This window comes from Sapajus apella, unplaced genomic scaffold (genome assembly GCF_009761245.1).
Source record: "Sapajus apella isolate SASKATOON/1434 unplaced genomic scaffold, GSC_monkey_1.0 scaffold4, whole genome shotgun sequence".
NCBI classification, from domain to species: Eukaryota; Metazoa; Chordata; class Mammalia; order Primates; family Cebidae; genus Sapajus; species Sapajus apella.
In genome coordinates this window covers 12,845,393-12,860,045 of record NW_022436944.1, presented here as the reverse complement: position 1 = coordinate 12,860,045, position 14,653 = coordinate 12,845,393, and the positions used below count along the sequence as shown (strand labels likewise).

Below are 14,653 nucleotides of genomic sequence, written 5' to 3'. Positions count from 1 at the left end.
GCAGTGACTTAATAACAAGTGTATGCAGAAAAAGCAGCAGTATGAATTCTACAGCATTTTTGATCAGAGGCAAAGGACACCAATGTGGACTTGAGAGCCTAATGTTTTCTCATGAAAGATCATCTTACCTAAGAAACTTGAATAGAGACCACTGTTTCCTCTCCTATTTACTATTTACTGCAACAGCCTTCTGGTCTCCAGTGCTCCAGGCTCACTCCTTCCACCATCAGTCTCCAAACTGTTGTCAGAGAGATCTTTCTAAAACTCTAATCTGATTAATCTATCCCCAGCTTAAAACCTTCTGTTGCCTTTTTTCTTTTTCTTTTTTTTTTTCTTGTAATTAATGTCCAAATTTCTTAGCCTGGATTACCAGGTCTTTATTATAACACCTGGTCCTTGCTACTTCTTCAGCTTCAACCCTTGCTTATCTATCTGACATCATCCTCATTATACTTCGAGACTCAGTTCAAATGTTACCTCTAGAAATCCTTTGCAGACTTCTCCACACCCAGGTACCACTGGAATGTTCCTCTGCTACAGTATTACTGTTATTACAGTAATATAAGCATGTCTGTGCACTATACCAGGAGTAACTATAAGAGAGGTAAATTCTTTTATCCATCTTCATATCCCCAACCAGCACCTTGTAGTTAAAGCGCTCAGTCTATCTATATTAATTGTACCCATTAATGATTAGCAGTTGAGAATTCTACAAGAAGCTCTCCATTTTCTTTCCCAAAAAAAAAAAAAAACAAAACAGCCTTGTACAAAGGATTCAAATGACATAGCATGAGGAAAATCACAAATATCTAAATGTAGCAACTTCTAAAAGAAAAAAATCTGTACGATTGAGAAGGGTAGATCCAGGTCTCATGATCTGGGAATTGGATGGCTCAATTCCAGCCACAGATCTATTTCACGTCTTCAAGAAAATTATGCAGTCTCCCTATGACTATTTTTTCTTCTTATAAAAGAATGAGATTGCCATGGTTTCTTCCTGCTCTAGAAATCTAGGACTCGCTCTTATATTGACATCTGCCCTTCCATCAGGCATTCATACACAGCATGCACACTGCCGGCATGTAGGCTATACTAGGCCAAGGGGGAAATTAGTACCAGATGGTACCAAAGTTCTAGGTCAAAGTGTTTTTACTGGCATCCCAGAACAAATACAATTTCTTTTCATTAAAGTATATGAAATATACATTATCCTTATTTGTATGACTATACCATCTTACATTTCTGTGGTTCTTTTCTATCTTTCAAATGCTTTCAGAGACCAGTAATTCTTACAACAACCTTGTGAGGTAAGTAAGAATGTAGTATTACCTCTTGTTACTAAAAAGGAAGCTGAGGTTCAGAACCATAAGAAGATTATAAAAACACCCTCCTACATGCCTCAAGCTTTCTCCTACTTCTGGTTTTATGTTGCAGTTCAGGTCCCTACATCTTCTTGGTGTTGTTCAGAATCACTGAGATGAGGTTTAGTTCATTACACGAAATTCTAAGGTAAACAACAGCAATAACAATAATTTCCTAATTATATGTATAAATACAAAATATAGGAGCAAACATGGGTTTTATACTTCATGGTCTTCCTAGCCTGTGAATAAACATTCCTCAACTTTGTACTCCAGTCAATTGAAGCCACTCCACTAATGTTACTGTTTAACAGTGCAACTCAGATTCCATGATATTTCTGAATCTATCAGTTTCACACACTCAGATACAGAGCTTATCTGCATAATTTAAGATGTTCCTCTTAAAATTGATCTGGAATTCAGAAGAAAGAGTTCTTGAAAAATAGCCTTGCTACCCACTGAAATGATTTTACTACTAAGATGGACAGTCAGTAATGAAAATTTTTTATTCAGCAGAATAAAATCACTAAAATAACAATAAAAAATCTATTAAATAAAGTATGAAATATTTGCTCAATGAAAAATCTCTGTCTCTGGTAAGACATCTGTATGTGAAAACATCTACCATGAACAAGACGCTTTATATTCATCAACTTTAAAAGCTCATATGACCAGGAAAATTATTTCAAATTTCCACAATGTTTAAGAATTAGAGCTCGGCTGGGTGCAGTGGCTCATGGCCGGGTGCAGTGGCTCACACCTGTAATCCTAGCACTTTGGGAGGCCAAGGTGGGTGGATTGCCTGAGCTCAGGAGTTCTAGGCCAGCCTAGGCAACATGGCAAAACACCATCTTAAAAAAAAAAAAAATCAGAGCTCTATTTTAAATTTATCTGGTTAAAGTAATAGAAGTCACTTTCATCATTACTTCCATAATGTGTAAAGTAAGACAATCCTAAGAGTATGCTGTGCAGTTCAGTTTACTCCTACATTCTGCATACATAAGAGTTTCCAAACATATTATAAGACAAAACTCTAAATGGAAATCCTTCTGACAAACTGCATATCAAGTAAGCCAAATCCTTCCCTATTTCTGTATGAAAGCTTCCTCCTAAGCTTAGAAAACTCAGGTATACTCTAGAAAATCTCAACCATGGTAGAATTTATATTTCAAATAAAAAGCAAGCATCAATGCTGGTACTGGGAACATGGCACATTAAAGTTGATACCATAAACTAACAACAATCTCCAGACAGGCTTTCAGATCAGCATTGATGTGATAAAGTTACATTTGAGTAGACACATATGAATAATCTGAAATGACAGACAAATTTCAGTTTGAAGGTAAGTTTAGAAGACATTTCTTGACATGATATTTATTCTGTCTGACCAGGAAGGAATAATTTTTATAATTCAAGAACAATCGCCACAGATTTTCAATTTCTGATCTCCTAACTCATACTTTAAGATGTTTCTCTCATGCTCCTGGAGCTGACAGACAGGCTCTAAGAACATGATACATGGATTCTGCCTCCATTTTATCTGTGCTGAGTACTTCTGCCGTTCTACTTTATAGAGCTAATTATTTTTACTATCCCTAACTAGCTTTAACTGATACAAATTGGGAATCATTCTCTCCAGATTATTGTAGAAAGTTTAAAATATAGCTTAGCTTTATTCATCATTATTCAAACTGAATAAGACTTGACAACATTTCAATTAAAACCCACTGTTTATAAATGTCAGACAAATTAAATTTTTAGGCATGCCTATATCCTGACTCATAACCTAAGAATACAAATTATTTTCTCACTGACCATTTTATCATAATGATATACTTTCAGTTTGTTAGCATGCAAATTCTCCTCTTATAAAAGTCTACATTTATAAGAAAAAAACACTTCTGCCTAATCAAAAATACTTTGTTACCTTATTGTATATTGAAATATAATATCTCAAATAGGTTCTCAAGGATGCAAATAAGCATTTAACTTAACTAAACATGAAATAAAATAAACGTTTACCATCTTTTACTAGGACTATTACACTTACCTTAAAATTAGTAGTATAAGTCTTACCTTTTTCTGGACTTAAGTTTTTATACACTTCAAGGTCTGCCATTAAATTTAATACTATTACACATTATTGGCAAGAGCAGTAAAATTTCTCTCTAAAGGCAAAGCCTTTTCCTGATACACATTCTCCAAAAAGGGTGGGAAAAAAAGGCAAAGAAATCCTTAGCAGCTCCCAGAACTTGGCTCATGCTGCCCTTTATGGCATGATGAGATCTTCACAATTCAGGCTTTACAGTGTGGAGAAAATAAATCCATGAGATATGATTATAGAACTTTGTCCCAAAGTGAAAAGCACAGCCAGATAAGCACACTGGAAGCATCTGCTCCGGGCTGCCGCTATTGTGGGAATGCAGGCGCTGTGGCTACTTTGGGTACGAGACATGCATGCTTCGTGCTGCGCTTTAAAGCCCGCAAGGCATTATGCACATTTAATGTCTGGGAAGTGTAGGTCTTTAGCCATCAAAGAAACCCTCCTCACCTTCACAGGTCATTGAGAAACAGTGATTACCGTGGGAGTGACGCAGACTGAATACAGAAAATGAACATGCACACACAGAGACTCAAAAGCACACACAGAAACGCACACACTCTCGGAAGCAAACATCAGTCCATTGGAGGCAAACACAATCCATTAAGAAATAAGCTATGATTGCTCTATAGACTACTTTTGTGCCGGTCAGGTTAAGCACATATTCAAAGCATTGAGGGTTTTCCTTGTTTTCTTGTCCTGATTTTGTCCACACACAAACATAGCAATGATCACAGAAAAGAATGGAATGTTTCCAACTTAGAAGGAATGAGGTTATAGTTTCAAAACACTTAGTTGGTGAAAGCTATTTCTCAGGTTTAAAAAAAAAAAAAATCACATCCCTGTGGATGTGGACAAAGTAAATAGTATGAATGGGTCCAAAACAAGTCAGTTTTTAGTGAATGAACCAGCACATTATTATAGTGCAATTTTCCCTAAAGTCTATGTAAGCATTATTTGCAACTTTATTCAACTTCTTTGAAGAGACAGGTAGACAGACACATGAGCAGATATATTTCATAGGCAATTTACAGTAGTCTTGCACTTAAGCATTGTAACTAAGACTCTCATCCTGAGTATTAACTCTCTTACTCCAGGATTCCCTTTCTAATATCAACCCTATTGCCATTTTCTTATCCCCAGCTGCAGTTGGCCCTCACCCACCTGTGGCCCTCAGGACTCCCAGGATCTCCCATTCTGCATATAACAGTGTCAGGCCCTTTAGGCAATTCCCACCAGGGCCATCCAGCCTAGATTGCTAACTCACCCCTAGATTCCAAGGTGCCAAGCTCTACACCAGGTCCAAGTCACCTGTTTCCCAATTTGCACATCCCCTGCCCCGATTTGCATACCACACTATTTACTTTTAAATACTCTAAGGAAACTTGGATTTCAAAGGTATATATAGGCATACACAATTAAATACATGATGAGAATATCCTTCTTGCAAGATTGAATCTGACATACATACATACATGACTATGTAAAACAACTGTTAAGAGTTTAGGAGCCTATCTGCCTGGATTCAAAGCCTGACTCTACCACCAATTAGCTGTGTGACTTTGGGCAATTTACTTAAATTATCTGCTCCTCCATTTCCTTATTTGTACAGTGGGCATAATAATAGTTTCTACTTCAAAATGTTATTGCAATAATTAATTAAATCCACAGAAAGTGCTTAGAATCACAGTTACATATTGTTATTACTATTATTAGTCTTGAAATTCTTTACATCAACCCAGACAAGGAGTGGATTTCATTGCTTAATCTGAATTAATCTGTAGTCTGAACACAAGATGGCACCCCAAAATGTGAGATATCTCAGAAATACCCATTCCTGCTAAATATTTCAAATATTTAATACTCCCAGGTAATGTTATACAAAAAGATAACGGTGATGGTGTTTTTCTAACACAAAATTAGTAACACCAAGTAATGAATGTCTAGTTCCTTTGGCTGCCCGGAACCAAAGATGCCCAAAAAGCAAAAGGCATCTTGGGTTTATCTCCTGATCAATCCTGAAAAGAGGTGAGGACTAAAGTATTTCCAACTCCCAAGAAGGTTTGGAAAGCCTTCTTTCCAAAGATCCCCCCACTTCAATCTGGGGTCAAGAAAGGAAGGGGACAAACTTTTTATTTTCTCACTTTACCCACCGGGAGTCTTGCTCATAATAAGTTCTTCAACCCCCTCACCTCTTGCTCCTGAAGCCCCAGATCCCTCCCTGAAAAGGCTGGCATGCAAGATTGGATATGGAGCCCAACCACACAAGCACATGGCGGGTTTATACTGAGTGGCTCTGGGGCACCTTTGAGGGCCAAGCCACTCACCCAGGGTGACCACATAGCAACTTCATAGGGCAGGTGGGCAAGCTTTTAAAAAGCAATTATGGCCCATAAGTGTGTGTTTGACCATCAAGGAGCACTCGCAGATTTTTGAGAGCCAAGAAATATCTACGTCTTATCAAACATCCAATTCTTCAGCAGTAGCAGATAACCTCCTATGCAGCCCATTCAAATGAATCATAAAACTTAAACACTTATCCTGAGGTTGGTAGACACTGAATGAATAACCACATCTCTGAAATCACTCCCCTGTATTCTCCCAACAGAAGGTCATGTACAATGCCAAAACTAGGCCAACAGACTTTGGGGACAATGGTGCTTCTTCTGATGGGTCACCTCAACAACCCTACAGCCGTAGAATCCTTAATTTCTTAACTGAAACCCTCACTTGAAAAGTTTGAGCCTTTTCTAGATTCATTGTAGCACAGTACTTGGCATACAGTAGGTACCTTATAGACCCTCATCAACTTTCTTCATTTTTAATCATTAGACCTAACATGGAATTACCTTCACCAATCAAGTGAAAAATTAAAAACAGTATCTCTGAGTTCAGCTTCTAAATTTACAATCAGCGAAGGACTTTACACCTCATCTCACAGCATTTTCCTCATCTTTCATACCTGAGTTCTACTTCTGATCTATTAAAGAAAACATCAGCCGGGCGCGGTGGCTCAAGCCTGTAATCCCAGCACTTTGGGAGGCCGAGGCGGGTGGATCACGAGGTCAAGAGATCGAGACCATCCTGGTCAACATGGTGAAACCCCGTCTCTACTAAAAATACAAAATATTAGCTGGGCATGGTGGCACGTGCCTGTAATGTAATCCCAGCTACTCAGGAGGCTGAGGCAGGAGAATTGCCTGAACCCAGGAGGCGGAGGATGCGGTGAGCCGAGATGGCGCCATTGCACTCCAGCCTGGGTAACAAGAGTGAAACTCCGTCTCGGGAAAAAAAAAAAAAAAAAAAAAAACACATCATAAAGTAATAGGTAAAAGTAATGGTTTCCATGGAAAATGGAGAAAGATTTAAGCCCCAGCCTTTTCCTTTACTCACTGCCTGGCCTTGGGTCATTTATGGGTAGGGTTGTCAGATGAACAGGACACCCACTTAAATTTAGATTTCAGAGAAACAACAAATAATTTTCAGTATAAGTATGTCCCATGAAATATTCCTATATTTTTACTTGGTAAATCTGACAACACTAAGTGGTGGTAGGAGGAGGACTGGTACTCTCTAAAACTCTAAGCCTAAATATCCTTACCTGGAGATGGCAGTGAAGATATTTAGGATTAGAGGTTTGGCCTAGGGGTTTGCCCTAAGGTTAAATGAGTGATAGAGGCCAAGGGCCTAGCCACTGGGGCTGCCCCAGTGGCTGAAAAAATATATCCTCAATAAATAGAAGCTAATGCAGTAAAAATGGCCTCTCCAATCACTGGCTTAAGTTCAATTAACCAAATCTCATGTTTAAAATGTTCTATACAACACTCTCTCCTCACCACAACACTCCTCTATACAACACTCCAACCTCACCAGTCATATAATTCTAAACTGAGACAAACTCAGAGTGAAAACATGGAGCATATCTGCCCCTAGGGCTCACAAGTCCAATCTTAAAACCTACTGACACAAACACAGGAACCATGTCACTTAATGAAACATTATTATAAAAGCTACCATTTACCAAACACCACTACACAAACATTATCTTCCCTTATTTTCAGAAAATTCTGCAAGGAGATATATTCATATCCATATTTTAAAGGTAAGAAAACTGAGATTCAAGTCTGACAAGATGTCTGAGATCACACAGCTGTGATGAACCAGAATTCAAACCCAAGCTGATTCCATATTTGGGCCCTTTCCCCTGGCTCTGTGTGCTAGGTTCTGGAAACCATGTATAAGGTTTTAGGCCTAATATTGAAATTCTTCATGTTTTTTCCCAGCTAGAAAATATTCCCACACAATGCCAGAAGCTTTTAGTGTGTCTGGCATAGAAACACAGAAACACTTAAAAAAAATAGTCTGTAAAGCCATAGTACCACATTATCTTAAAGCATATTCACAGTTTTCATCACAAAATGTAAACTAGAGCAAAAGCGAGTGTAGGGTGCAGGTTCACCATTGAGAGCTTCCAGTCACACCCAGCTACCCCTTCCTAAGGTCTATCCTACATACAGGTATCTCGATGAAGGGAGGATTTCACAGGAACTTTCATACTGTGCTGTTAAGTTGTACATTGAGAGCATAAACTATAACAAACTTCATGAAAAGTCGTCAGGCAAGATGCAGCAAGATTTGTAAAAATGGTTATGCTATTTACGCTAGAAAACTACCATAAGGAAATCATCAAAAACATAAAAATCCATATAAAAGGATATATCCTTTCCTTAACATTTGTTCAAATCAACTGTCTAATTGCCTACCAAACAGGGAATGATTGATTTAAATATACATTCACATTTTGGAATACTGTCTAACCATTAACGATGTCTGTAAGGCATTGCATTTACCTAGAGAATGTTTGACATACTAAGTGAAAAAAGGAGGATACAAACTACTCAATGTTATTTTAATTATGTAAAATACATGTGTATAGACACATAGAATAAATCCTATAAAAATATATGAAAAATGTTATCAGAGGTTATCCATGGCTATATCTAGGTGTTTATATTTTCTTCTAAATAGATTACTATATTTTGATTGTTTTAGAACCAGCATTTATTCATTTTATACTCAGAAAAAAAAAACATTGTTTTTAAAAAGTGTAGTCAGTTTAGTAACACTGAACTTGGAAAAAGAATATAATCCCTAGGCTGGGCGCTCGCTATGGCTCGTGCCTGTAATCCCAGCACTTTGGGAGGCCAGGAAGGGGGATCATGAGGTCAAGAGATAGAGACCAGCCTGGCCAACATGGTGAAACCCTGTCTCTACTAAAAATACAAAAATTAGCTGGGTGTGGTGGCATACGCCTGCAGTCTCAGCTACTCAGGAGGCAGAGGCAGGAGAATTGCTTGAACACAGGAGGTGGAGGTTGTCTCCAAAAAAAAAAAAAAAAAAGAATATAGCCCAAGAACAGAAAGCCATGCACCATATGTTCTCACTCATAGGTGGGTGTTGAACAACAAGAACACGTGGACTCAGGGAGAGGGGCATCACACACAGGGGACAGTTGGAGGTGGGTAGGGGAGAGACAATGGGGGGTGGGGAGGGAGGGAAGGGTGGGGAGGGATAACATGGGGAGAAATGCCAGATACAGCATGCACCTAAAGTAAAATAAATAAATAAATTTTTTTAAAAAAAGAATATAATTCCTTCTCACTAGTATAATGATGGAGAACTTTCTTTGAAGCTTACTTTGAAGCACTTTACTAAGTTCCAGATACTGTTCCTAGCATTGCACATGCCTTATTTAATCCTTATAATGTCCCTTTGAATAAGTTAGGTACAATCATTTCTCTAGTTTCAAATGTGGAATCTGAGGCAAAAAGCAGTTAAGTAACTTTCCCACAATGGCACAGCAAGTCTGTGATAGATATGGGCTTTGAATCTTTACAGAATGTCTCTAGAATCAGTGATCTTCACCAAGATGATAAGGTAATACGGAGATTTTGAGTCACTGATTTCCTTCAGTCTCTCTTTTTTTCATCTGAATGTCTCACAGAACAATCAACAGAGAAACCAGAGCTTAATTCCTTGTAGGAAATTTCACTGTGCACTCAAGTACAGAGGAAACCCAAAATCATCACTAAGAGTAACATATCGAAATCACCAATGTAGCTACGCAAACACATGAAACCTCAACAAGAATTTTCCAATGTAGGTACAACCCCAAAGAGCTAGAAGCAGGGAAACTCCCAAGTGGACCGGTCCAGGCAGATGCTCCCAGGATGAGCTAGCAGATTTCCTTCCCATAAAATATGGGTTTTTTTTTTTTACTACCACTGAGGCATTGTCCTCTCTGAGCCCTGCTTAGTCTTAAGCTGTTCCAGAGCATTCTGGAGACAATGGGCACTAATCTTTCACCAAAATCCCTTGACTCCTCAGCCATCCTTACTCAGCTAGCTGTCCTGAGCAATATCTGGCTCTGAAGCAGAGGGTAAGACTATCCATTATTTGGCCTGTGCAAATCACAGAAATAAAATATGAGCTAACCAAAGGGTTAGACTTTAGCCACTGAGAGTCTGTTAATAATCTATGGGATAGACTGGAAATGTACTTTCAGTTTTTATTTACAATGGACTCAACTCACTAAAAATGTAGTCATTGCAAATGAATGAGAGAAGGTAGAGATCATTTATCAATTCAAACAAAACCAGCACAGTTCATGCCTATGGCCTATTCATTGTCAGTACATTTGAAGAAATTGCCATTACATGAAGCTCAGAAACACCCAGAAAGTTGCTGCAACTTTTACATTAAACCCCAAGGAACAAAATGGAATGTTACTCTGAGTTCACATACAAAGGAAAAGGCACTTCACAAACCAAAGTGTATGCAATGTACCTAAATGTTCAATAATGGTAATAGTTATCTCATGACTCCTGTTTGATGCTTTATAAACTCTACCCCTTACGAAGTCCTCTAGAAACACATACCCCACATGAGCCTGACAGCAACTACAGGAAGGCTGAGAGGCAGTATTATCATTCTGTATTCACAAATGAGGAAGCTGAGCCTCCACAGCTCCCCATGACTTCCCCAAGATCATAAAACTAGTCAGTGGAGAAACTGGGCTTTCTAATGCAAACACAGTGCCCTTGCCCCAAACCAGACAAACATGCTTAAAATATGATTGTCAGCAAGAATTGCTAGACAACAGGACAACAGAGTATAACCAAACACTTAAATTGCAAACCCAGTGTACTACAAAAATTTAAGCTGAGAACAGATGAAGACCTGTAGGGGTGCAGGTTTCCATCTGATGCTTGCTAAATAAATGCTGAGAATAGACAACACAAGGGTTTTACTCAGAGAGCCGGCTTACTGTGACTATTTATTCATCACTGGAGAGATATAACTCTACATTCCAATGAGACAGAACATGACCTATAGATTACACACACTTGTCAAATAAACCAGTTTGGACACTTCCTACATTAAAAACCTAACATGCATCAGTGGACAGTAATTGCTACACATTTTTCAGCATATGAATCCCAGAACAAACTGAGTATAACCCATATTCAGTTTTGCTATGTTCCACAGAACAAAGATGAGCCACTCATTAGCCTGACTGCCTCTTTGACTGCTGCCTCCTTGATGACATTGATCTCCCCTTTGAGGCTCTTGGCTTTAAAATAAAATTTTTTCATTATTTTTTGAAAGACCTGATTGTTTATTGGTCATGTCACTTTAAATTTTATAGATTAGCATAAAAATTTACAGGCACATCATTGTCAGCTTGATGAAGATGTCAATACAATTTAAAATAAAATCTTTGGTATGCTCAGAACTTGATTTCAACTTGAGCAATCCATGAAAATAACCAAGACCTTATGGGCAAGATTTTACTCACAGGTGCTGTAAGAAACCCAGGAGTCTGCAGCTGGGGAACACTAAAGCACACTGAACTATCTTTGGTAATGACTCAGAAAATGTAAAATTCTGATTGACATTTGGGTTCCATGAACTCATACCCAGATATAAATAAAAGTACCTGGACTTTGTAAAGCAGCATCAACTGTTGGAGTTGCTACCATCAGAGGTGATCAGTGTTAATTATAACATTAACAGAGGAGAATTAACTAGAGATAGGTAGTCACATGGGAATCTCTAATGGTCATTGACAGTGACATATATTAAAACATATATGTATCCTGAGGACTGAAGCTTTAATTGAATTCTTAAAACTTAAGTAGTCATATATTCAAACTCCCCCCACAGCACTCGGAACGTACTTTCCCCAGAACAGAAGACCCTTTACTTCCTCCCTTAGGAAGTAGAGCTGGATGACTACAGTGGAAATGTCCAGAATAAAACCTAAGTGCTTATATTCTCCAACACTCCAGCTAAAGGAGGACTGTTTGGTTGTACAATAACCACACTAGGACATACCTGACATCTTAATACAGGATATTTTACCATGCCTTAATCTGCCATCTCTGCATGGCTTGACTTACAGCCAATCAAATAGGGATTAACTACATGCATTCAAGTGGTTTCAAATAGGAGATACTCATGGTCATCATAATGCAAACCCCCTACTCCCTTATCCAATCATACTGAGCCCTGGAACGGTACATATACAGACTGGTCCCATAAGAAATGTAAACATAGAGATAACCATAAAGGGCGAGGGGGAGGGAAGAGAGGAGAAATGATTCTAGATTATTGAACACCCTCCTCCCTTAACAAAGCTCTTCTGAGTACAAAAGCCACTCAGGCCCCCTGAACATAAAGTCAATAACCACAAAAATTCAAGCCAGAGATAACAGCCACATCTCTGGGAAGTCTCTCCAGGCCACCCAAAACCAAGGCCTGACTAAAGAGAGTTCAACCTTCGAGGCTGCTTCAGAACCACCAAGTCACTTTAACCCCAGCAGACTTCAGGTTGTTTGCTCTGCACAGTTGACCAGAGACTCCCCTGAAAACAGGAAACAGGTCTCTAAGGCAGCGGGATGGCCATAAACTCCTGAAAGACTGGAAAGGAGATGCCTCCTCTGAAAATCTAATCTCGTAATGCCTGAGGAAGACATTTTATTAACGAAACATGATCTTTAGGGAAAGGTGCCCTTAAGTGATTGAGGCAGGAAGACCTCACTCCTCTTTCTAAAAGAAAACCAAGAAAAGAGATTGTACTGGCTCCTCTGGTAACAATTTTCAATATGTCACAGCTCACAGTACTATCACAACAGTCTGAATTCCTAAATTACTCTACAGAAATGAAAAATCAACTCCTTTGTCGCTTCCTTGATGAAAAAGGAGCTCTTCTCCACTATTTCAGCAGTACAATTTTACACATACCAATACTTTTTGCAGCGTCTCCTCACATTTTTAGCCTTTCTCCTGACTTTATATTCCCCCAAACAGTCCTGATGTATTAATTTTGTGTTCTGCCTAAGACATCTTAACAGAAAAATAAACACAGCAATAAGGGGGACCATAACGTAAACTTGAGAGCTAGAACAATGATGTACCTCCAGGGCCTAGAACAGACCAGAAGAGTAGTGAGTACCAGGAAGGTCTGAGCACAGGAAGAACCACCCAGACCTAAACTCAGATTCTGGATAGTTTTCCAATTGTCAGAAGACACTGAACATACAGCAAGACTCAGATCCCAAAGGATAACAGAGGGACTCCAAAAGCTGGGAACATGAAGGAAACCAGTTGCTCAATCGTGAGATACAATAAGTGAGGGGGCCCAGGCGCGGTGGCTCACGCCTGTAATCCCAGCACTTTGGGAGGCCGAGGCGAGTGGATCATGAGGTCAAGAGATCGAGACCATCCTGGTCAACATGGTGAAACCCCGTCTCTACTAAAAATACAAAAAATCAGCTGGGCATGGTGGCGCGTGCCTGTAATCCCAGCTACTCAGGAGGCTGAGGCAGGAGAATTGCCTGAACCCAGGAGGCGGAGGTTGCGGTGAGCCGAGATTGCGCCATTGCACTCCAGCCTGGGTAACAAGAGCGAAACTCTGTCTAAAAAAAAAAAGAATAAATGAGGGGATGATGGCACACAGCCTTTTCTCCACACATCAGGAGAAGATTAAGGTGGAAGCTACTAATGGATAGTTTCCTTAGGATGAAAATTATCAACTTATTAAAATTTTCCAAATGGCCTCTGGCTAACACTACAGCCCAGGGATTTAGGATGAGAGAGAACAACTGTGCTACCAAGAGAAGACAGAGTTCCTTAGGCGAAAAAAAGAAAGGACAAGTCAATTACAAATCAAGAGACAATTAAACCCAGTGTAAATAGAGTTAAAGGGCATAAAGTAGTTGGAGATGATGTGACAGCCATCAGATAAGCAATCAGAAAGACTTGAGTTCAAATATCTTGGTTCTACCAGTAACTCAACAACCCAAGCCAAGTTATTTCAAATCTTTCTAAGCCTCAGTTTCCCTACCCTCAGCAATATCTATAATAACAGATACAAAAGTTCTTGGTCCAGTATATAAGTGTTATAAGCAGGATGAGCTACACAATCTGCTCATCCTGTATGAAATGAAAACATGGAGATATTTCCCCCCAATTATAAAGAATTTCAATATGGCAACAGCAAAGCATCAAACCAAACACAGGGCCATTTTAAGTCACACACACACAAGAAGCTTGGCTCTAACCCTAAGAACTTGGTAGAATTTATGAAAATATTTTTCCCCATGTTTGCAACTTTCCTCTCCTAGGTTCATTTCCCTGTAGAGACCAGTTGAAAAACATCTTTCAGAAATCAAGGACATCAAAGGACCTTATTTACTTAAGCTGATAATTATACCATGGGGAAAAGGGCCATGAGTTATGCCACTTATTCTCAAATTATTCAGATAAAATTGTGTGTGCGTGTGTGTGTGTATAGAAAGAGAGTGTACAAGCACACAATGAGAAAGTAAACAGGATAAAAGTTAACATAACATAAAGGTCCCATATGCGGTTGAGGGGAGGAAGAGGGAAGGAAGTGGGTAGCAGCAAAGAGGGGCAAGACTGTAAGCTCCTTATAGACAGGGGCCATTTGTGTTTGTCAACTGCTAGATCCCCAGCATAGAATTTAAGTCAATAAATATTTAAAGCAGGAAGGAGAAAAAAGAGCAATATCCCTTGTTCAAGCTAGCTTTGGGAATAAGGACCCAGGGAAGGGACAAATGATTAATTGTTATGCCAGTGCTTGGGAATCAGCAAGCTGCTCTATTTA

General features: G+C 39.0%; 1 protein-coding gene across 7 annotated transcripts in view; it reads right to left on the bottom strand.

Annotated features, from left to right (window-relative positions):
- PLCH1 (phospholipase C eta 1) overlaps positions 1-14,653 on the bottom strand; it is a 239,344-nt gene that overhangs the window by 165,754 nt on the left and 58,937 nt on the right. The window contains exon 1 of one of the 7 annotated variants that reach the window (XM_032262698.1): positions 3,913-6,467. The exons of 4 other annotated variants lie outside the window; for them this stretch is intronic. In XM_032262698.1, the coding sequence (XP_032118589.1) occupies positions 3,913-3,925 (13 nt within the window). In that variant the 5' untranslated portion in view covers positions 3,926-6,467. 2 more of the 7 variants (XM_032262672.1, XM_032262706.1) reach the window with 2 other exon arrangements.